Genomic DNA, 25,487 nt, shown 5'->3' on the forward strand with positions numbered 1-25,487 from the left:
ACAGGTACCTGAGGAGAGAAGAAATTAAATCACAGTGTCTTGCTCAGGGACACAAATGCCACGACCGGGATTCGAACCCACACTCTGCCGAACAGAAGCACCAGAGCTTGAGTTCGGTCACGACACCCGCTCATTTAGAATAGGATGAGAGTCTGTACTGGCGTGTTGTAGTTCACCGGACTTAAGCTCAAGACCCAATGCATAAAGCCTATAAGCACAAACATTTCCTTAGCAAAAAATAAAATAAAATTAAAGTAGCAAAACAAATCTATTGCTTATCATAAAAAAAGGTTACCAGCCAGAAAACCGTACAGTTACCATTGCTGCGAATTGATACTCCAGTCATTTCTTTCTTTGCCTTGAAATTTGCTATGCAGAATTTTCTGCTTAACAGCTTTATGAAACTGGGCCCTGGTGTCAGTAGAAAAGTGTGGGTTCGAATCCCGGTCATGACACCTGACACGCCTCAAAACTTGTTTAGATGTTAGTTTTCTCAACACTGTTTAACTTCTGTAGAAAGTATGAAACAAAACATACTATTTCCCATATGACCAGTGTAGTATATAAGCTGGATTTATTATTAATAATGTGCACAAATTATTGATTTCCTCCCTCCCGTCCACAGTCATTCGGGGACAATTATTGTCAAAATGTTATTGAACAAGTTTTATTTGTCAGAGACAGAATGCTTTTATGACAGAGACAACTGCACTTTTGAGACCAGGCCTCAATTTTATACATCTACTTAAACAGAAAACATTCCCTTAATATTGTCTGCTAAGCGAAAATAAGGAGGATACCAGTTACATTGTAATTGTTACATAGTATTTTGGTCAGTAACACTTTTCTGGTAAGCATAATTTTGAAATTGGACCCTGTATTAATACTAGAGCCAGTCAAATGGGAATAATACAACCCAATTTTATGGCTGCAATTTTTGCAGAGTAATGCAGTTACATCCCATAGATTCATGAAGTTTATAGGCCACAATGTCTGTACGCTGACCTAGATGTCTGGGGTATACAGTGAAATGATGCCAATCATGCCTTGGACGTACACTGGGGGTTAAAATAATGATAAGAGTAATAGTACAAAATTTATTTAGCGCCAAACCCATCAAAAGCAATGCTCCATGACGCTTAATACAGAGAAACAGTATGCATTGGACATACACTGGGGGTTATGCCTTGGACTTGCAGTGGGGGTAATCTTGCTGTATGGCACAATGAACATTTTTTGTTGACTACCAGTTGTCATGACAACCAGCTTTATTGCAGTCATTTTTACTTTCACTAGCTCGCGATAGTTGAAGTAATTTCACATTTTATTTTGGAGGCCTGCACATTTATAATACCCGTTTCATCATTGACAGTGCATATCATGTCCATGATCTGATAATGATTTAAATACGCCTTGATAATATCAGTAAACTAAAGGACAAGTGTGTTTGTTGGTGTTTTTTAACACTGACTGTTCTGATTGACTCCCTATGTCTTTCTGACCTGTAAAATATGCTAGCACTTCAGTAAATGTTATTCCACTGGAGTAAACAGAACACTTTGCCCACCATTAAAGCCATTATACACTTTCGGAACAGAAAAAAAAAAGTTCACAGATTTACAAATAACTTACAGGGTTTACAGAAGGTAATGGTGAAAGACTTCTCTTGAAATATTATTCCATGAAATGCTTTACTTTTTGAGAAAACATTAACACAATTATAAATTCTCGGTATCGAGAATTACAGATTTATTTTAAACACATGTAATGACACGGTGAAACGTGCAGAAACAAGGGTGGGTTTTCCCGTTATTTTCTCCCGACTCCAGGACCGATTGAGCCTAAATTTTCACAGGTTTGTTATTTTATATGTAAGTTGTGATACAAGAAGTGTGGACCTTTGGACAATACTGTTTACCGAAAGTGTCCAATGGCTGTAAACAGCTCTATGAAATTGGCCGCAAATCCTATCCGATTGCGACTAATTAATCTAATCTAATCTTATCTAATCTAATCTTATCTAATCAAATTGAATCTAACATTTTTTAGGAAGCTACTAGTGAAGTGTGACATGGTGCCTATGGCTCGACAGTGGATGGTTGAAATCATGGAGATGATCTCCCAGTCTGAATACAAAGACATTCATCGATTCAATGCCTTTGGGCCGGAGAGGCCGGATACCTATGCCAGATGGTAAGGAAATCACCAGACCAATGAGGAAATGAAGATATGGGTTAATTAGAAGGATCTCTGATGAGAGAGAATACTCTTTATAATGTGATATTCTATTGTTGGGGGGCGGGGGGATTCGCCGAGAGGCCATCTTCGGTTTCTTGGCGGTATAATTTGGTCAAAGTAAAATCAAATGTGGATCTTCAGCTGGGCTCAATTTGATAAAGCATTTGTAAACAAAAACATGCTAGGCACAAGAAAATCCATGGTGACAAGCAAGATGACTGCCTAATTTTCTTGGCAAATTTTTCTGCAACAGTTAGCTCGAAAATTTGCTTACCATTAAGCAGCACTATGAAATTGGGCCTTGTGACCCTACCTCTAATAACCCTGTGCGGCATGAAAACACGATGAGTCCCTATGCATTGACGTCATCCAGCCGCCATCTAGAGGTAAAACGGTGACGAAACAGTCAAAACGTACAGATTTGTACGTGTACAGGATTGACCAATGAACATGCTCCTTTTAACCTCTAGGTGAGTGCGCCCCACTCGAATGACGTCACGTGAATAAGGTCTATTATAGAAACATTTTATGTATCCTGTCCTCAGGTTTGTCGATGGCTCCAAGTATTTCGAAGCTCTAGCAGACGCCCTGGAGGAAGCTGAACAAGAGATCTTCATCACTGATTGGTGGCTGAATGCAGAGATTTATCTCAAACGACCGGCCATGGAGGGACCGTGGTGGAGACTCGATCACATTCTCAAGAGGAAAGCGGTACGTGCCTTGGTTGTATTGAGAATGTGTTCAGGCTGGTACAGTCACGGCTTGAATTTCATAGAGCTTGTTGCTAAATAATTTTTTATTGGAGCTGAATTATTTACAAGTCCACAATCAAGTGAGAAACGACAGTTTGGCGTATTAACTGTTATTTGAGCAAGCACTACATAAGATTGATCTCATTTTGTCTTATGGGTGAATGTTCTTCAATATTCAACAGAACTGTAGCAACTAACACCCGTTTCAGACTGGTGCTCCAGAGTCGCGCTGAACTAAAATATGACTTAAAAGTACATAAAAAGTTTGACGTCTAAAACAGTTAAGAGTGACTGGACCACTAAAAGTCGAAAAGATTTACTGTTGCATTTGTTCGGAACGACTATGGAGGGCCTTTTCATGAGCCGATCCAATGTAAATGTTATGTTAAAGTTTGCTGTCTAAAACCAAAATTTTATTGGGTCGACCTACAGTCGCTCTTTAGATATGGTTCGGCGCGACTCTGGCACACCTGTCTGAAACGGTTGTTAGGCAACAATATTTCACAGGGATGGTTTCAACTTTGACCATCATTACAAGTCATGTGCATATTTGTGAACATTTTTATTTTCATTCTGACCAATGTTGTGCACACCCTTAAAGAAATATTATAATAATGCACCTCTCAGTAATGTAAAGAAAATATTGGAAAGATGACTTTTAAACTTGCAATCATCTTTCAATTCTGTACAAGATGCTTGGACTTAATTGCTTTGTCTTTCTGATAGTAGAGAGGAAGCGTGCAGATACAGGGATACAGATATGATAATGATATCCGTTCATGTCAGTCGCGTGTTGGATTTTGTTTCGCAGTATATGTGTCAGTTGAGGGAGCTCGCATTCATCATGAGTGTTTAGAGACCCCCGACCCGTGTTTTATTTCATCGTTTTGCTTGCAAATGTCGAACACTTTTCTATCTACATCGAGCACGATACCAGTGAAAGCAATTCCGTGGAAAATGTTTTTGATCTGGGACAAAAAGACAACTAAGAGTCTGCAAAGCAGTATCCGTTTTTCTACGATGCGTATGAGCTCCTGTATCCGTTGCTAACATATGTGCGAAATGCAATAGTCGTGGATACGCGTCACGTGAACACAAAAAGTGTTGACGTATCGATGTCTGTATGAGTGTCTGTAGACTTGTGAAACGCCTCTAATAAGGCATAGAGGTCCCATCACATAAACAAAGACTAGTTCACCTTTTTTTCTACTGGCTCGCTTTGCTGCAGATGCATTGCATTCAGCATCTTGAGTCCTACATAATGGATCCGATAATTCAAACATTGCTCTCCGTGCCTGTTGTAAAAAATAATGAGTGGTTTTGTCTGCCCACAGATAAATCATTTAAACACAAAATGTGCATGGTGTTATTTAATTCATAATAACGATTATCGATTCTGATTGATAAATTATTCATTTCCATGGTAACAGGCCGAAGGCGTGAAGATCTTCGTCCTTCTTTACAAGGAGTTGGAGGTTGCCCTTGACTTAGGCAGCAAACACACCAAGCACGTACTCACAAACCTGCACCCCAACATTAAGGTGAGGACTGGTGTTTAAAGACACTGGACACTATTGGTAATTGTCAAAGACTAGTCTTCTCAGTTGGTGTATCTCAACATATGCATAAATAACAAACCTGTGCAAATTTGAACTCAATTGGTTGTCGAAGTTGCGAGATAATTATGGAAGAAAAACGCCCTTGTCACACAAAGTTGTGTGCTTTCAGATGCTTGGTTTTGGGATTGAAAATGTAATTTGGAGGTCTCGAAATCAAATTCGTGGAAAATTACTTCTTTTTCAAAAACTACGTTACTTCAGAGGGAGCTATTTCTCACAATGTTTTATATCTATCAACCTCTCCCCATTACTCATAACCAAGAAAATTTTTATACTAACAATTATTTAGAGTAATTACCAATAAGGTCCACTGCCTTTACCACAGAGTTTTTAGATTGTCTAACCACAGCAGAAAAATAAGTGAATAAAGTTCCCCAATCTCAATCTTAGTTCTGAATCCTCCTTTATGTGGACAGGATTTTTGAAGATATGGGAGGGTTAGGGTCAATAAAGCTCCTTGATGACACTGTATTTGAGATCTATCTGTAGGGTTAATTATTTTATGTAGGGTGTCGTGGCCGAGTGATTGAGAGCGTTGAATTCAAGTTCTGGTGGTTAAGTCTTCATTAAGAGTGTGGGTTCAAATCCTGGTCATGACACTTGTTGGCTAAAGAAAGATGCTTTACTATAACTGCTTCTCTTCACCCAGGGGTAGGGGTTGATATTGTGCTTGAAAAAATCCCTTGGATCGCCACGGAAGCCCAGGGCTGTATTATTTCCTGGGATTTGAGAGAAAGATTAAAGGAATATTATTGGTTCAATGACCAGGGCACTAATGTAAAGCGCATTGATTAATTTTTGTGAAATGCCCTATAAAAAGAACTAAAAATTATTAGTATTATCATGAGGATCTTTCGTGTTTAATAAACTACATGTTTTTTGAATTGTTTGCATTTACTTAGGTGATGAGACACCCCGACCACAACCCTGGTCAGGTTTTCTTGTGGGCCCACCATGAGAAGCTAGTGGCCATAGACCAGAAGGTAGCGTTTGTAGGAGGGCTGGATATATGCTATGGACGCTGGGATGATTTCAAGCATCGACTCACTGATGTAGGCTCAGCTCTTGTCCATAACAAAGACTCATCCTTGCAAAGACCCTTGGTAAGTATCAATGTTTGCTTTTAATCAAAATAATAATTAATTTCATTTTTGTGTGCGCCATATCCATCAGAGGATGTTGGAAGGCGCAAATTACACCAAAATTCCATAAAAAATGCAGCAAATTACAAACAATAAAACAATTACATGGGAAGTGGAGGGAGTTCTTCATGAATACTGGCAGTGAGTCAGTTTTGGAAAAAAAAGCTAATTTTCAGGTGTGAGGTGTGTCTTTGTCTGGGGTACTTAGCAAAAATTTGGAACAGCTGACATGCCAAAAATTTAAATGAAGTCTGAAGTTAGTTTGTCCGATAATGTATCTGATTGGTTTGCAAGAGGCTGATAGACTTAAAAACACTGGACACCTTTGGTAGTTGTCTCAGACCAGTCTTCTCACTTGGTGTATCTCAACACATGCACAAAATAACAAACCTGTAAAAATTTGAACTCAATTGGTCCTTGCAGTTATGAGATAATAATGGAAGAAAGAAAAAACCATGTCACACAACAGGTGCTTGATTTCGAGACCTCAAAATCAATTTCTGAGGACTCCAAATCAAAGAGTGAGAAATAACTTCTTTCTCAAAAACGACATTATATCAGAGGGAGCCATTTCTCAACAAATATTTGATACTATCAACATCTCTCCATTGATCACTAACGAGTAAAGTGTTTATGATGGCAATTATTTTGAGCAATAACCAATAGTATCAAGTGCCTTTAAAAGTATTGTTGGTTTGTTTGTTTGTTTGTTTGTTTGTTTGTTTAGGAAATTAAATATTAGTTAGCAAGGGAGTTTGTTATGTGGGATGCACCCCTGAAAGTCTTAATAATGAATAGAAACTCTTTTTGTTTTCAGATGGACTATAGAACAAATCAATATCCAGAAGATCTTGGTATATCCAATTACATCAGTTGTGATGACGATGATTATGAATATGATGATGATGAAGTAGGTCAAATGTTACAGGTCACAGGTCAAAAAGCACCTTGACCCCCATTTCCACCCTCAAATCACCTCATGCCCAAATCATTCAGTTTTTCTGCTAGTCTGGTTCCCTGTCTGCAGCAGGTGAACCAGTTAATAAAGAATACTCAAAATTAGCAGTGTTAGTCTGGTAGATGAAACAAAGAAGGTCGTGGTAGCACTTGAAAAGAAAAACTTGATAAGCTTTCATAGAAACAACCACTTCATCAGATAGAGTGAATTAGTCGTTGCTACGATAGCTTCTTTTGATGTAATAGTTAGTCTTTAAGTTCTACCACTACCTTCTCAGGAAACAGAGATCATTGATAGAACGTGCTTAGAGGCCCGGTCACACAGGCCTTGATAATGAGAGCGAAAACGAGAACATTGAAAAGGCACCCCCTCATTTGGTTGAATAAGCATGGTCGTATTCTGCGTGGAGCATTCTCTTTGCGCCGTTATCGTTTTCGTTAATGCCGCAGTATGACTCAGTCTTAATGCACAAGCTTAGTTCAAGCTTAATTTTGTGATTAATTTCTTGGTTAGAGGTGTTGGATATTCACATAAATAATTGCATCTTGCTTTCTACAAGCCGACAGGGTAAAAACTGCTGGTTGAAAGTAAAAATCGCAAGCCTGGGTACATGGGCTCAATTTCATATAGCTTGTAGTAAGCATAAAAACTTGCTAAGCATAGCAAAATCTTGCTTAGCAGAAACTGGTTACCAGCCAATATCAATAAAGTTTACATTGTTGCAACTGGTGCCTTACACATTCTTTGCTAAGCAAAGAAATTTGCTAAGCAGTATTTTCAGCTTAACAACTTTATGAAATTGTGCCCTGGTGTAAGAAGAGATTCAAAGCTTGCAGTTCTAGCCTTGCATTTGACAAGGGAATACATATGACAGGAACTGCAATAAATTGTTCCATTTTGAATCCAACATGTTAGCAGTTTTTCAAAATGTTGTAACTTGTCTTGTAAGTGTTTTAACACGTCAATGGAAATGCAGGCCAATACTCAAAAAAGTTTGAGGTTTATTTGATATTTAAACAAACAAAAATGAAATAACCTTCACATTTCCATTAGAAAATCAACAGAGAAAGTTACTCTTATCCCTTTTTTTTTCTAAGTTAAAAGTAATTAAACAAAAACAATACTCTTAACCAACTCAGTATAAGCGTGTAGTGTATATCCGTGCACATTGACTTACTATGGGTGGTTTCAGTTTAATTTCAGGCCTTCAAAAATGTTCCTTGAAAAGTGATGTACATTATTTAAAGATCAATATTTTACAAACCTTTTAAAGTCGTAGTAGGTCTCCAACCCCCATCCACCACCCCCTCTAACCCCACTCTCGTACTCTTTGTATGACCGTAAAAATACTGGGTGCGTTCGATTAGCTCCCCCGGGTCAACCCGGTGTGCTCAGCCGGGTGGAGAATTCTTTTCCCAGGTTCTTCCGGGGGAAAAAATTGAAAAAATAATATGCACCGTTCTCGTGGTGACGTCAGCGCACCTCGGGCCAGCCCAAAGTGACCCATTCCACTAGCAAGGCACTCAGGGCTGACCCAGGTGAGGCCCTGGATTGACCTCAAAGCTATTCGAATGTGCCAGTGGCAGACCAGGGTCGACCAGGGGAACCTAATCGAATGCACCCATTGAAATCTTTTGAAGCCTCTCAGTTTTGCCAGTTTTAAGAACAAATCTTTGGCAATTATGTATGTCACAACACCTGCGTGCCATCCTTTTAGTGGTATTTTCTTTCGGAATCTCATTCATTAAAATATATGTCAGCGTAGGTGAACACTGTACTCTGAAGTGAGCCCAAACTTATTAAGCTAAGTGCTCACAGCGTAGAAGAGGAGAAGCTAAGTTAGACTTCTGTGCTTATATTTTCTTGGCAATCTTGTTAAGTCTGTCTACACTGAACTCCTGAATACTACATCACATTTCATGCATGATCTTCTCAATTTCTCCTGCCAGGAGCCAAATAAAGAACATTTATAATTTGTTGAACTGTTTTTATTATCGTAACACTGAGTCATCCATAGAAACATTGTTTAACTGAAATGTTGTTTCTGAGCTGGTGGCTATTGCTGTTGCTATGGCTGTTGCCAATGGCTGCCTATGTTTCAATGCTAATAAAAGGGTTACCAAGCCACAGCGGCTAAGCCAGAAACGGCCTTAGCAATCACCATTTACATATCTTACATCTTACAAACCATTTTAACTTCTTGTAAAGAGTTAAGAGCCATTGCCTTGCTCTACTCATCCTTTCATTACATCTTTCGTCAACTTATCAACTTTTTGAATACTCTTTTTGACTGTATTAGTCGTGGACTTTCACCAGAGGTTGACAAATTTATTGATGACTGTACAATGAAAATTATACTGTTGCCCAAACAACAAGCTTTGGTAGTGTTACATTTTTACCTCTCATAAAAACACTGGGAATTACTTTACCATGTATATATCTACTTGCTGGGTGGAATATGTTCTTTATGAGCACTTGTCTTGTTATTTATTCTACTGCTGCAAAGTAGATTTTTTTGAATTCAGAAAACTTCTCAGTTCTAATAAGAACTGTCCAACTGAGAAGTATCCGCGGCAGTAGAACAAATAGCAGGACAAGTTCTCAAAAGGACATGATTTACCCAGTAAGTAATAGCCTTGCTCAAGGCAGTCGAATTATTCACTCTGAAAAAAGACCGCCGTTGTATAAAACCCACCCGTATTCACTCTGCGTAACATCGCACGACACGGTGCCCTCGTACACTATCCGCATGCGGAGGCCGTCAGGCCGACAGCCTTGTAGGGTCTGTGTTGAAGCCACTGACCTCATTACTATAATAAGCGAAGAGTTCCCACGGTCAGCTCATTACCATAATGCCCGCGAAAGACGAGACATGTTTACACCACACACGAGCATGATAGGGTCCCAAGGTCGTGATAAGGGAAGTGCGTGATTGGATGTCAAAATGAATAATTCATTTGCCTCACATCCTGTGTTGTCTGATAGGTCTGACGAACGATATACATATTCATGAGCTGCATATTAGCATATCCGAGAGCCCCCCCAATTTTGTCCACTAGTGGAATTTTTTCAATACAACACATTAAACCCGAAAGATACAGACCCGACAAGGCTGTCGGCCTCACGGCCTCCGCATGCGGTTAGTGGTACGAGTGCGATGACATGTGTGAACAGTATTCGTACGATCTGACAGTGTGTATACGGGTGGGTCATGCGGTGTGATCGCACGCACCATGAACAGGGTATACGGGTGGGTTTACAGCGGCGTCTTTTCGGAGCGAATAATGCGACTGCCTTGAGCAAGGCTAAGTAAGTAAATACACACATGGTGTTACCCCAAACGAAATATACTTTCACTCCTCACCATGCAGCACCTCAAATCCAACAAAATGATACAACTTAAAAACCAGGCCATCACTTTGTTATTCCTGATTCTAATGGGAGACTTTCCAACGCTAGGTGGCAGCAGACTTATGGGGTAAATTTCCATTGTTTCAAAGTTCTGAACATGCGCATAATTCTGAGAACAATGGCTTTACCCGGTACGTCTGCTGCCACCTATCGTCACAGAAAGTCTCCTGTTGTGTATTCTTATACTCTTGCTTTCTGTTCTTTGTTTCTCAGCCGCCACCATCACCAATGACACCCCCGTTCAGTCCCGACAAAATGGACGAGGAGTCCGGTGGTTACTTCACGAGACCCAGACTGAAGAGCGCCACCGTGTACCTCATGAACCCCATCCGGAGGTTACTCCATGAGGAGGTTAACACGGACGTGGCGGACAATCTGGATAAGCTGGGATTACCTGGAAACCCTAAGCTCTGGATCGGGAAGGATTACTGTAACTTCATTGCAAAGGATGTAATGGCACCAGCGGAATCTCTCCAAGGTAAAGAACTCATGCTGTTCATCTCCAGTAGATCACCATGGTCCAGTGGTTAGACTACAGGACCAGCCTTGCTCAAGGCAGTCGCATTATTCGCTCCGAAAAGACGCAGCTGTAAACCCACCCGCCGTATACCCTGTGCATGGTGTGTGCGATCACACCGAATGACCCACCCGTATACACACTGTCACATCGCACGAATACTGTTCACACAAGTCATCGCACTCGTACACCACTAACCGCATGCGGAGGCCGTCAGGCCGACAGCCTTGTCGGGTCTGTATCTTCCCGTTTTAATGTGTTGTATTGAAAAAATTCCAATAGTGGACGAAATTGGGGGGGCTCGAGGATATGCTAGTATGCAGCTCATGAATATGTATATCGTTCGTCTGACCTATCAGACAACACAGGATGTGAGGCAAATGAATTATTCATTTTGACGTCCAATCACGCACTTCCCTTATCACGACCTTTGGACCCTATCATGCGTCCGTGGTGGTGGTGTGTGAGGTAAACATGTCTCGTCTTTCGCGGGCATTATGGTAATGAGCTGACCGTGGGAACTCTTCGCTTATTATAGTAATGAGGTCAGTGGCTTCAACACAGATCCTACAAGGCTGTCGGCCTGACGGCCTCCGCATGCGGATAGTGTACGGGGACATCGTGTCGTGCGATGTTACGCACAGTGAATACGGGTGGGTTTTACGCACAGTGAATACGGGTGGGTTTTTATACAGCGGCGGTCTTTTTTCGGAGTGAATAATTCGACTGCCTTGAGCAAGGCTACTACAGGAGTTGCATTCAGAATGTTGTGGGTTTAAACCCTACCAAGCTAAACCACTGATTTCACATTGACTGGCACAAAGTATTGGCATCTAGTTACTGAATCAAATTATCTTGCTTATAGACGTTATATAGACTTTAAAGCAATGTTTGTATGAGGGAGATTGGCTGTTTCCAGGTTGGTGTTTATGTCCCCTTTCGGCAGTTTGTCAAGTTTACGAGACAGGAATATCACATAGTAGGAGTAGGATAAGACATAGTAGGAGAAGGGCCCAATTTCACAGCTCTGCTCAACGGTAAGCAAGTGTTTGTGAGCACTGTGGCAGAAAAAATTGGGCGGCCATATTGTGCGTTTGCCATGGAATTGCATTGTGACGTCATTTATTTTCATGCTGTAAGCACCGGAAGGTTAGCATGCCTTTTCGTTTGCTTACGGTTTGCAGCGCTATGAAATGGAAATCAGGCAGTTGTGACAAAATCGGCCGCTAGGCAGCACTATGAATGGGGTACAGGTCTGTTCTGAATCCATCATGACCAGAAACACCATCTGAAAAAGGAAGCTTAACCTCCAATGATTGCAATGAACCAATTTCCTGCAAAGTTAGAGAAAGGATTGGAGAGGTACAGTAGTTGAGGGAAAATTTATTCTTGTGTGGTATAAGTTTGGTGAAAGTTTGTTGAAGTCTGCTCTGCTACCCCTGAACAATCATCATCATCATTCTCTGAATCCATCATGGGGGACGTAGAGCCGCCCAACCAATGCGTTCTGATGTGGATTGTCACAGCTGCCGTGCCAGTAACTCGAAGTCCACTTCCAGCTGACACACCCAGGTGTTACAAGGTCGGCCTCTTGGTCTCTTCCAGGCTGGGCAATGGTGCTAACAAAACACCACGCACCATGTTGTCCACAAAGCACTCCATTATAGTCTGTACCCTCCCATGTTGTCCTGTATAAAGCCTGGTTCATACAAAGTTACAGCCTCGTTTTCGCTTCGAATGTTTCGAAGGAAATTAGCACATTTCAACTGATGCAAATTATTCCACATGAATATGTTGCGTCAAAATTTGTATCGCATTCGCAGGAAGTATGAGATGGGCTTTTGCATGGATGAACCCTCTCTCCTGGATTCAGTCATATCAATCCTCCCCCAACCGGGGTTCCACTAAGGTGATATTTGAAGCTTTGCATGGTGTGAATAATAAGAATAAACCATAGATAATTGTAAAGTTGCGGGTCTAACTATGTACTTCATGTATAAATCTTTTTGTTGGAGTGTTGGCTCTCTCAACGTTTGGAACTGTATACTCTGCTCGTCTTCAGTGTTCCACTCTCCGTTCTTCCCCCCCCCCCCCACATCCTCTGCTTATCCTCACCCATGTGTGTTGTTTCCAACCCTTAGATGGTGTTGACCGCATGAATACACCGCGCATGCCCTGGCATGATATAGGCACAGCCGTGTACGGTAAAGCAGCAACTGACGTGGCAAGACACTTCATCCAAAGGTGGAATTTCACCAAGGTATAATACGTTTTTCATCTTAACAGTGTTTGTTTCATTTGTTGTGTTTTGTTTTGCAAAGTTAAAGGAACGTTACAGAATTGGTAAGAAACAAAAATCCTGAAGATCACAGATTTACATAAAACTCACATGGTCTAGTGATGATGATAGTAGAAAACATCCCTTGAAATATTTCTGTCTGAAATTTCATATTTGATGAGAAACAAATTATCTGGTTTCGCGTTTGGAGTTTATCGCTCAGTGAGCGATTTATTCCTTTTTTGTTTTGGCATCGATGCAATGCAAAATTTGTTTTTCACTATTCTCTCGTGACCCAGATGGCCGATCGATCTCGAACTTCTACAGGTTTGTCAGTTTATGTATATGGTGGATTACATTTAATGCTTACACTGCCAGCAACTTTTTTGCTAGCAAAACCAATTCTGTAATGTTCCTTTAAATGACAGTATCTAAAAATGGTGACAAGCAATTTTCACAAGGTGACAGTTGTAAAAAATTCAAATTCATTATTTTTTTTAAAGCTGTTACCCCTTATATTCTTCAAATTACAGGCATGATGTTCTTCCTACTTTTGTTGTCATGAATAAGATCTGAAAAATCTATTACAGCCTACACGATGTGTACATGTAGGTCAGCCCTACTAAGCTTGTACTATGACAAATTTTCCTACTTTTTTACCCTACTAAACGTCATTCCTGAAACTAAGTGCCCAGCCGTCGATTTCACCAAACTCTTCCTAGTTTTGGATTAATCGCAGGACTTAGGACGGGTTCAGTTCCGTATCCGAAGACGTTAGGACGCATTGAACCCATCCTAAATTAGGATGAGTAGGATTTGAAACTTTGCATGGTGTAATATGATATGGAAAGGTTTGCGGTAACACCACGTGTTGACTATCTCTAATGAGTTGGGGCAGTTCTGAAAAGAACCGTTGGTTTCAACTCGACATTTCGATCAGAATGCTCTGATCGTATTCTGGAGAAAGCTGTTAGGACGAGCTACTTGTCCTAACCCGAGATAGGATTAATCCAAGCGTTTCGTGAAATCGGCTGCAGGTATTTGAGAAAATCAAGTGATAAACTGACTGGGTAAATTTGCAATGATTTGGGTTTGGGCTTAAACAAATTGACTTGGAGCAATTTTTCTTATTTAATTATTTGAATTATTTGTGTTTACATGTATTTAAAAAATGTTTTGATTGTAGAAGCAGAAAGCGGAGAAGCTGACCCATTACCCGTTGTTACTTCCTAAATCCACATCTTCCATTGACGTCAAACAAAAGCATAAAGATGAATTCACTCCTTGTAAATGTCAAGTAAGTCAGAAGTATAGACCCATTGTATATGCATCACACTCTCAAAAAGGAGGCAGATCATTGGACAATAGCTGTTCTCTGTGCGTAAAAACATGCGTGTGACGTCAGCGTACCTGAAGCGTTTCGTGTTATGCAAGGGGGAGCTATTAATTTCTTAACACTACAGAACGCGCCTCCGATCAACGCGCGTAATTTTGGGTGTCAACTCTCTTTTGTGCATGTTTGACACCCAAAATGACACCCAGGTCAGGCACATGTGAGTACGCTGTGCGTATTGCAAGGGGTCTAAGTCCACTGCCACAGATCGATGCACTAAGTGAAAATAGTAGACCCTGTCGGTTACTTCTGCCCAGGGCCCAATATCACAGAGCTGTTTAGCAGAAAATACTGCTTATTAGATAAGTAAACACATTAGTGGGGCACCAGTTGCAACATTGTGAACTTGATAGAATTTTGGCGGGTTTTTGCACAGAAACCAGACCATGTTTTTAGTTTATCCAGGGTCCCTTATCGTAAAGAGAAGGGGTTCGCCTCGGTGTTCCTGGTTTGATTGCAAGCATATTGCGCCACAGCACCTTGCAAACCATTACGTGGTGCTATTTAAGAGGAGAAGGTCTCATAATTCAAATTTAGTCCAACATACCTTGCAGGAAAATATTGAATATTAAAGCGCCTTGAGTGTCACTGAGTGACAGATATGTGCGCTACATAAGAAGCCTCTATTATTAATATTATGTTTATTGTACAGTTACTGCGGTCTGCCAGTAAGTGGTCAGTTGGTATACATCGCACTGAGGACTCCATTCATCAAGCTTACATCAACCTCATCACTCACGCCAAGCATTATATCTACATTGAGGTGAGCACATTGAAATTGTTTTTTTTTGTTTTTTTGTTTTTTGTTGTTGTTTGTTTTTTATGCAAGTCGCCAGACACAGAAGGCCGGAAGGCCACATCAAGGTGTGGGCTACAGTTATTTTATTCCAGAGGCCGTTGCCACCTACTCCTAGGGCTGAAACAGGGTTACCCTTTACAGTCCATACGGATGTAGGGTATTATGTTTTTTTTTCTTTTTTCTTTTTTCTGTTTGTTTAGATGATCTTCTCATCAAGGGTACTTGGCAAACTGTCTTACAAGGGGATATAAATACCAAACTGGCAACAGCCAATCACTCTCATACATTGCTTAAACATCTATGATTATGAATTGTACAAATCAAGTAATTGTGAATTTGTAATCAGACGACAATATTTATTCTAGTCATTTTGAAATCGGTGGTTAGCTTGGTAGGATTCAAACCCACAACCTTGTAATCCTGCAATCCTTGTAGTCCTAAAGTCCTGCAGTCTAAAACCACTGGACCATGTTGACCTCTGTTCACCTCTGTTCTGTATGGTGTAACCATACATACACATACAACAAAATATTTGTAAAGCGCCTTAACATCAAGATCAAAGCGCCGAAAAGAGCAAAACTAATGGAACTGTAACTACAACAAATTACATCTGACACAAATGAGTTTTGAGAGATTTTTTTAACAATATAAAGGAGGTCGTTCCATTTTCGGGGAGCAATAAAGGAGAAAGTCCGGTTGTGAGCAGATGAGAGTGTTCTGATGGTTGATTGTTTGGCAAGCTTGAGCGTGGCGGTTGGTAGACGATTAATAGCCCGGTGCTATTCCTAGAAGGCATTTAAACACAGTAACTAAAACTTTGAGAAAGACTCTGCTAGAGTCAATGTCCGGGCCACTTACTTTTTATTTCTCATTTACACAGAACTGCATATTGCATTTAAACTTATTCAACAATGCTTTCTTTATTTTCGTTTTCAGAACCAGTTCTTCATAACCATAGACGGTGATACTAGCGTTACAAACGGCATCGCTAAAGCTCTATATGAACGCATCCTCAGAGCTCATGAGTAAGTTCAGCATAAAGCCATCCGATCTTATGATATATTACATTACACCCTGGGCACAATTTCATAAAGTCTGTAAGCACAAAAATTTGATTAGCATGACATTTCTTCCTTAATAAAAACAAAATTAGCAACCAAATTTCTACGTGATTTTCAGGATGAGCAAACAACAGCTGAATGCCAGTAACAAGCAATATGCAACAAATTCTAATTTGGTTGGTAATCTTGTTTTTATCAAGGAAGAAATTTCATGCTAAGCAAATTTTTGTGGTTACAGGCTTTATGAAGTTGGGCCCTGTTGGTTTATATTTTGTAACCCATCCACCTCAAAGCTTGTTCAGCAAGCTGGAGTGTCGTGGCCGTGCAGTTTAGTGCACTGGACTCAAGTTCTGGCCCCAATTTCATAGATCTGCTAAGCACAAAAATTTGCTTAGCATGAAATTTATTTCTTGATAAAAACAGGATTTTCAACCAAATTTCCATTAGTTGCACATTGCTTGTTACTGGTATTCAGCTGTTGTTTGCTTATCCTGAAAATCACATGGAAATTTGGTTGTAATCCTGTTTTTGGGCAAAAAATTTCATGTTAAGCAAATTTGTGTGCTCAGCAGCTTTATGAAATTGGGCCCTGGTGTTAACAGTGTGTGGGGTTGGTTTCGGCCATGGCAGTTTGTGTGGGATGTTACGAGGTGAAGGTCATGTGTGTCGCTTTTGTTACTAGGATTTTGTTACTATTTCAAAATGTCCATAGATTTACATTAAACTAACACGGTTTGAAGATAAATAATAGTGGAAAGCTGCCCTTCAGAGAGGCGCTGTAGTTTTGAGAACTAAGTAAAAACGTATTAACCAGTTTTGGTATTTTACCATACACACCATAACTGGTTAATGTGTTTTTACATGCTATAAAACTGACACTATGACATTGCTTTACTCATTTTACAAAAACTACAGCACCTCACAAGTAAGATTTTAAGGGAAGCTTTCTACTATCATTATCTTCAAACGGTAAAAGTTAAATGTAAATCTGTGGACATAGTGTTTCGTGTTTAAAAAAAGTACATAGACCCTTTTATGCGCATGACAGAACCCTAATTCAGTTAGAGAAGGTGTTTGCCACAGTGATTGTCCCGTTATTTTTATCCAGGTATTTCTCATTTGATCGCCATTGTTTTGGGTTTTTCTCAGTCCCTAACTGACTGTGAATTTCCCTCTCTGGGGTTTTCCTCCCACACCTAAAACTAAAACTTCCTTCCTTGTTTTCTCTCCATTGGGTTCTTGAGAGTTCTTGGCTTCACAACCAGAAAAAAAAACCTGAAATGACTGTAAACTGGACATTTTTTTAAAGCTACATGTATTACAAAGTGTTGGTTCCTGCTGCCTCTACCAGCATTCCAAGGGGATGTAGGGGTTTTCCTCCCAATTTGAAAACTTAAAACTTCCTTCCTTGCATAAGCCTTTTTGAGATATGGCGGACACAATGCTACAACCCTGTAAAGTTGTGGTAAATTTGTGCGTATTGACCATAGAAATAGAACGTATGTTATTCAGTGAAGTGCGCATTTTAGGCGACGCGGCGTTTACATGTAAACCTTATGACCACCAACATGGTGAGCGTGGCATCAGTCGCGGCGTGTGACGCGCGTATCATGTCTGCCATACCTCAAAAAGGCTTATTGGGTTCTTGAGAGTACTTGGCTTCACAACCAGACAAAAAATAAGCTGAAATGACTGTAAACTGGACATTTTTAGGCTATGACAAGTGTTGATTTTCTTTCTGTTCATCCAGCTATAGTCAGACATTGCGAGTGTACATGTTCCTGTCGCTTCTACCAGCGTTCCAAGGGGGACGTAGGGGTTTCCCTCCCAATTTTAAAACTTAAAACTTCCTGCCTTGTTTTCTCGCCATTGGGTTCTTGAGAATTCTTGGCTTCACAAGCAGAGTGTACATGTTCCTGTCGCTTCTACCAGTGTTCCAAGGGGATGTAGGGGTTTTCCTCCCACATCTAAAGCTAAAAACTTCCTTCCTTGCTTTCACTCCATTGAGTTCTTGAGAGTTCTTGGCTTCACAAGAAAAAACTGGACATTTTTAGGCTATGACAAGTGTTGATTTTCTTTCTGACCATCCAGCTATAGTCAGACATTTCGAGTGTACGTGTTCCTGCCGCTTCTACCAGCGTTCCAAGGAGATGTAGGCGAGGCGGGTAGTGGTGCTATTCATGCCATACTCCACTGGGAGTACAAGTCAATATGCCGGGGTCACAACTCATTGATTGGACGTCTGAAGGATGCTGGAAGTAAGTCAAGTCTCTGATCGTCACTTGAAGAAATATGAGGAAGTATAAGAGATGTTAAATTTGCATCGGGATAAAGAATATATATATATATATTTCATACTACTTTCCTGAGTCCTGTGAAAAAAATATTACAGGCATGTTACTAGGGTGGGATTCAAACCCAGGAGCCTTGCAATTCTAGAGCAGTGTCTTACCAACTAGACAACCGAGGTTTCCCGGTAGCTAGTGGCAGTTGGAATCCTATGTTTTGGCAGTAGGTACCACAATGATATAAGAGATGTTAAATTAGCATCGGGATAAAGAATGTTAATTTTTTTGTTTAGGAAAAAAAACACAAGATTCAAACTGCCTCTAGCTACCGGCCAACCTCGGTAGTCTAGTTGGTAAGACACTGCTTTAGAATTGCAAGGGTCGTGGGTTCAAATCCAGCACGAGTAACATGCCTGTGATATTTTTTCACAGTATACAGTGCTACACCCATCGGTGTATAGGAGGAAAGTCGTTACGAAGTATAAAAAATACCCCAAAAGACAGACGAGATCAATCATCTCTTACATGTCTTAGTTCTTTTAAGAACAAAAGTTGGATGATATTAAACTGTTTTGAGACTGTTTGTCTCATTTTGATTCTGATCTTGTACTAAAATTTCTTGTGCAATCCTTTTAAAAATTTGAGCTGCAAGCCCCTGCAATTTTGTAGAATTTCTCCCCAAATTTGAGCCCTGGGAATGACTGATATTTTTGTTAGTACATGAAAAAAAGAAATATGTGCGTCACTTGTCCTGTGCATTTCAGGCGAAGCAGATGGTTAGCACAGTAATATATCTAAACATATTTAACTCCCTAAATGCTAGACTTTGGGCTGACAGTATCCACATACATATGGCGTCAGAGCAATGAATCAGGTATTTTGATCACATTACTTAACCTGAATCTATTGATGTGTAACATAAGTAAAAACTGTAAGTAGTTGCGTGTACAACCATGTGTTAAATATCTCTTGTTGGAGTGTGCTCTGAAAAGAGCCGGGGTGGTTTTGACATTTCAGACAGTATACTCTGCTCGTCTTTTTCCCCCCGTTTTTCCCCCTTGCTTTCTTCTCCTCAAGACGAGCAGAGTACGCTGTTCCAAATATCAACATCACACTCAGCTTTTTTCAGAGCCAACACCCTCCTACAAAAGAGATTTTAAACATGGTTGTACCCGCAAGTTTACTCTTTATAGTTATATTCTTTTTTTCCACACCATGCAACGCTTCAAACACCACTCACCATTGATGTGTGTTCTTACAGTCCCTGACCCACAGCAGTACATCACCTTCTACGGCCTACGGACTCATGACTCCCTCGGGGGTGAACTGGTGACCGAGTTAGTTTACATCCACTCCAAGCTGATGATAGTGGATGACCGTAGTATCATCTGTGGGTCGGCTAACATCAACGATCGTAGCATGCTGGGCAAACGAGATAGTGAACTGGCTGTGCTGATCGAAGATACAGAGATGATACCAAGTCGGATGAATGGTGAAGAGTACATGGCAGGCAAGCTGGGGTATGGACTTCGAGAATGGCTGTTCAAGTAAGTTCCTTCGACTTTGTACGTCTTTTCCTTTGTTGACATAGCAAGGGCACAATTTCAAAACCATGAATTTACTTGGGTCGTCTGCTGCCACCTAGAGTCCCTACAGTCTCTTGTTGGGTGGAAGTATATTCAGATTATACAATAAGCCACAGGTCATTTTAGCTTCAAACAATTTATAAATATCAGCCTCTTGGACAAATTATTTACGAAGTCTGCACTGATGTCTTCAATAGTCCGTCCAGACCATTTGAAAATGTAAAGTCAACGAACGGCATGGCAGACTTTTTTTGTTTTGGACCAAAAATCCGTTTTGGACGTTCGTCACATGCGGCGACTGGTACCACGCTCACCATGTTGGTGGGCAAGTTAGGTTTACGTGTAATAACACCGCGTCGCCTAAAATGCCCACTTCACTGCATAACGCACAGCATACTCTATGCATAGAGTTATATATGAAAACGCACAGTGAAATTGCCCACCAATATGGCGCATTCAAGATTTTTCTGATGATGACGTCAGGTGAAATGGGTCAATACCCAGTCTGCTTTGATAAATGTCTTTAGTAGTCCATTCTGTAACACTTGGGACCATAAAATCATCGGAAATTTTTTGACCCTGAATCTGAAAATTTTGACCATACCGGCATGGTCGATTTTTTTCATTCTGAACCAAAAAATCCAAACTCACAAAACTCTCTATAAATCTAAAAAATTTTGTTGTTTACCCAGTCTCAGCTGATAAAATGTCTTCAGTAGTCCGTCCTGTATCATTTGGAACCATAAAATCATCGGAAAATTTTTGACCCCAAATCTGGAAATTTTTACCATACTTTTTTCATTTTGGACCAAAAATCCCAAAATTCTCTATGAATCTTAAAATTTGTTGTTTATCCATTCTCAACTGATAAAATGTCTTCAGTAGTCCGTCCTGAATCATTTGGAACCTTAAAATCATCGGAAATTTTTTGACCCCAAATCTGAAGATTTTGACCATACCATTATAGTCGATTTTTTTTCATTTTGGACCAAAAATCCAAACTCATAAAAATTCACTATAAATCTAAAAATTTTGGTTGTTTACCCAGTCTCAACTGATAAAATGTGTTCAGTAGTCCGTTCTGTATCGTTTGCAACCATAAAATCATCGGAACGTTTTTGACCCCAAATCTGAAAATTTTGACCATACCGGTATGGTCGATTTTTTTCATTTTGGTCCAAAATCCAAACTCACAAAATTCTCTATAAATCTAAAAATTATGGTTGTTTACCCAATCTCAACTGATAAAATGTGTTCAGTAGTCCGTTCTGTATCGTTTGCAACCATAAAACCTTCAGAAATTTTTTGACCCCAAATCTGAAAATTTTGACCATACCGGTATGGTCGATTTTTTTCATTTTGGTCCAAAAATCCAAACTCACAAAATTCTCTATAAATCTAAAAAATTGGGTTGTTTACCCAGTCTCAACTGATAAATGTGTTCAGTAGTCCGTCCTGTATCGTTTGCAACCATAAAATCATCAGAAATTTTTTGACCCCAAATCTGAAAATTTTGACCATACCGGTATGGTCGATTTTTTCCATTTTGGTCCAAAAATCCAAACTCACAAAATTCTCTATAAATCTAAAAATTTTAGTTGTTTACCCAATCTCAACTGATAAAATGTGTTCAGTAGTCCGTTCTGTATCGTTTGCAACCATAAAATCATCAGAAATTTTTTGACCCCAAATCTGAAAATTTTGACCATACCGGTATGGTCGATTTTTTTCATTTTGGTCCAAAAATCCAAATTCACAAAATTCTCTATAAATCTAAAAATTTTGGTTGTTTACCCATTCTCAACTGATGAAATGTCTTCAGTAGTCCGTCCTGTATCATTTGGAACCATAAAATCATCAGAAATTTTTTGACCCCAAATCTGAAAATTTTGACCATACCGGTATGGTCGATTTTTTTCATTTTGGTCCAAAAATCCAAACTCACAAAATTCTCTATAAATAGAAAATTTTGGTTGTTTACCCAGTCTCAACTGATAAAATGTGTTCAGTAGTCCGTTCTGTATCGTTTGCAACCATGAAATCATCAGAAATTTTTTGACCCCAAATCTGAAAATTTTGACCATACCGGTATGGTCGATTTTTTTCATTTTGGTCCAAAAATCCAAACTCACAAAATTCTCTATAAATCTAAAAATTTTGGTTGTTTACCCATTCTCAACTGATGAAATGTCTTCAGTAGTCCGTCCTGTATCATTTGGAACCATAAAATCATCGAAAATTTTTGTACCCCAAATCTGAAAATTTTGACCATACCGGTATGGTCGATTTTTTTCATTTCGGACCAAAAATCCGAGCTCGTAAAATTCACTATTAATCTAATAAATTTTGTTGTTTACCCAGTCTCAACTGATAAAATGTGCTCAGTAGTCCGTCTTGTATCGTTTGAAACTATAAAATCATCCAAAAATTTTTGACCCCAAACCTGAAAATTTTGACCATACCGGTATGGTCGATTTTTTTCATTTTGGTCCAAAAATCCAAACTCACAAAATTCTCTATAAATCTAAAAATTTTGGTTGTTTACCCAATCTCAACTGATAAAATGTGTTCAGTAGTCCGTTCTGTATCGTTTGCAACCATGAAATCATCGGAAATTTTTTGACCCCAAATCTGAAAATTTTGATCATACCGGTATGGTCGATTTTTTTCATTTTGGTCCAAAAATCCAAATTCACAAAATTCTCTATAAATCTAAAAATTTTGGTTGTTTACCCAGTCTCAACTGATAAAATGTGTTTAGTAGTCCGTTCTGTATCGTTTGCAACCATGAAATCATCAGAAATTTTTTGACCCCAAATCTGAAAATTTTGACCATACCGGTATGGTCGATTTTTTTCATTTTTGTCCAAAAATCCAAACTCACAAAATTCTCTATAAATCTAAAAATTTTGGTTGTTTACCCACTCTCAACTGATCAAATGTGTTCAGTAGTCCGTTCTGTATCGTTTGCAACCATAAAATCATCGGAAATTTTTTGACCCCAAATCTGAAAATTTTGACCATACCGGTATGGTCGATTTTTTTCATTTTGGTCCAAAAATCCAAACTCACAAAATTCTCTATAAATCTAAAAATTTTGGTTGTTTACCCACTCTCAACTGATCAAATGTGTTCAGTAGTCCGTCCTGTATCGTTTGCAACCATAAAATCATCAGAAATTTTTTGACCCCAAATCTGAAAATTTTGACCATACCGGTATGGTCGATTTTTTTCATTTCGGACAAAAAATCCAAACTCACAAAATTCTCTATAAATCTAAAAAATTTGGTTGTTTACCCAGTCTCAACTGATAAAATGTGTTCAGTAGTCCGTCCTGTATCGTTTGCAACCATAAAATCATCAGAAATTTTTTGACCCCAAATCTGAAAATTTTGACCATACCAGTATGGTCGATTTTTTTCATTTTGGTCCAAAAATCCAAACTCACAAAATTCTCTATAAATCTAAAAATTTTGGTTGTTTACCCATTCTCAACTGATGAAATGTCTTCAGTAGTCCGCCCCGTATTGTTTGGAACTATTAAATCATCGGAATTTTTTTGACCCCAAATCTGAAAATTTTGACCATACCGGTATGGTCGATTTTTTTCATTTTGGTCCAAAAATCCAAACTCACAAAATTCTCTATAAATCTAAAAATTTTGGTTGTTTACCCACTCCCAACTGATGAAATGTGTTCAGTAGTCCGTCCTGTATCATTTGGAACCATAAAATCATCGGAAATTTTTTGACCCCAAATCTGAAAATTTTGACCATACCGGTATGGTCGATTTTTTTCATTTTGGTCCAAAAATCCAATTTCATAAAATTCTCTATAAATCTAAAAATTTTGGTTTTTTCCCATTCTCAACTGATGAAATGTCTTTAGTAGTCCGTCCTGTATCATTTGGAACCATAAAATCATCGGAAATTTTTTGACCCCAAATCTGAAAATTTTGACCATACCGGTATGGTCGATTTTTTTCATTTTGGTCCAACAATCCAAACTCACAAAATTCTCTATAAATCTAAAAATTTTGGTTTTTTCCCATTCTCAACTGATGAAATGTCTTTAGTAGTCCGTCCTGTATCATTTGGAACCATAAAATCATCGGAAATTTTTTGACCCCAAATCTGAAAATTTTGACCATACCGGTATGGTCGATTTTTTTCATTTTGGTCCAAAAATCCAAACTCATAAAGTTCTCTATAAATCTAAAAATTTTGTTTTTTTCCCATTCTCAACTGATGAAATGTCTTTAGTAGTCCGTCCTGTATCATTTGGAACCATAAAATCATCGGAAATTTTTTGACCCCAAATCTGAAAATTTTGACCATACCGGTATGGTCGATTTTTTTTTCATTTCGGACAAAAAATCCAAACTCACAAAATTCTCTATAAATCTAAAAAATTTGGTTGTTTACCCAGTCTCAACTGATGAAATGTGTTCAGTAGTCCGTCCTGTATCGTTTGCAACCATAAAATCATCAGAAATTTTTTGACCCCAAATCTGAAAATTTTGACCATACCGGTATGGTCGATTTTTTTTATTTTGGTCCAAAAATCCAAACTCACAAAATTCTCTATAAATCTAAAAATGTTGGTTGTTTACCCATTCTCAACTGATGAAATGTCTTCAGTAGTCCGCCCTGTATCGTTTGGAACTATAAAATCATCGGAATTTTTTTGACCCCAAATCTGAAAATTTTGACCATACCGGTATGGTCGATTTTTTTCATTTTGGTCCAAAAATCCAAACTCACAAAATTCTCTATAAATCTAAAAATTTTGGTTGTTTACCCACTCCCAACTGATGAAATGTGTTCAGTAGTCCGTTCTGTATCGTTTGCAACCACAAAATCATCGGAAATTTTTTGACCCCAAATCTGAAAATTTTGACCATACCGGTATGGTCGATTTTTTTCATTTTGGTCCAAAAATCCAAACTCACAAAATTCTCTATAAATCTAATAATTTTGGTTGTTTACCCATTCTCAACTGATAAAATGTCTTCAGTAGTCCGTCCTGTATCATTTCGAACCATAAAATCATCGGAAATTTTTTGACCCCAAATCTGAAAATTTTGACCATACCGGTATGGTCGATTTTTTTCACTTTGGACCAAAAATCCAAACTCACAAAATTCTCTTTAAATCTAAATAATTGGGTTGTTTACCCAGTCTCAACTGATGAAATGTGTTCAGTAGTCCGTCCTGTATCGTTTGCAACCATAAAATCATCAGAAATTTTTTGACCCCAAATCTGAAAATTTTGACCATACCGGTATGGTCGATTTTTTTCATTTTGGTCCAAAAATCCAAACTCACAAAATTCTCTATAAATCTAATAATTTTGGTTGTTTACCCATTCTCAACTGATAAAATGTCTTCAGTAGTTCGTCCTGTATCATTTGGAACCATAAAATCATCGGAAATTTTTTGACCC

At 39.0% G+C, this 25,487-nt stretch overlaps 1 protein-coding gene across 2 annotated transcripts in view; it reads left to right on the plus strand.

Moving 5' to 3' along the window:
* LOC139939965 (phospholipase D1-like) overlaps positions 1–25,487 on the plus strand; it is a 126,289-nt gene that overhangs the window by 18,853 nt on the left and 81,949 nt on the right. Inside the window, exons 10-21 of one of the 2 annotated variants that reach the window (XM_071936136.1) lie at positions 2,050–2,193; positions 2,784–2,949; positions 4,421–4,531; positions 5,512–5,712; positions 6,569–6,661; positions 10,334–10,598; positions 12,779–12,897; positions 14,102–14,212; positions 14,961–15,071; positions 16,044–16,132; positions 18,260–18,426; positions 19,718–20,003. In XM_071936136.1, the coding sequence (XP_071792237.1) occupies positions 2,050–2,193; positions 2,784–2,949; positions 4,421–4,531; positions 5,512–5,712; positions 6,569–6,661; positions 10,334–10,598; positions 12,779–12,897; positions 14,102–14,212; positions 14,961–15,071; positions 16,044–16,132; positions 18,260–18,426; positions 19,718–20,003 (1,863 nt within the window). The remainder of the gene's footprint in view (positions 1–2,049; positions 2,194–2,783; positions 2,950–4,420; positions 4,532–5,511; positions 5,713–6,568; positions 6,662–10,333; positions 10,599–12,778; positions 12,898–14,101; positions 14,213–14,960; positions 15,072–16,043; positions 16,133–18,259; positions 18,427–19,717; positions 20,004–25,487) is intronic. The other variant, XM_071936137.1, reaches the window with a different exon arrangement.

Source organism: Asterias amurensis, chromosome 7 (genome assembly GCF_032118995.1).
Source record: "Asterias amurensis chromosome 7, ASM3211899v1".
Lineage (NCBI taxonomy): Eukaryota > Metazoa > Echinodermata > Asteroidea > Forcipulatida > Asteriidae > Asterias > Asterias amurensis.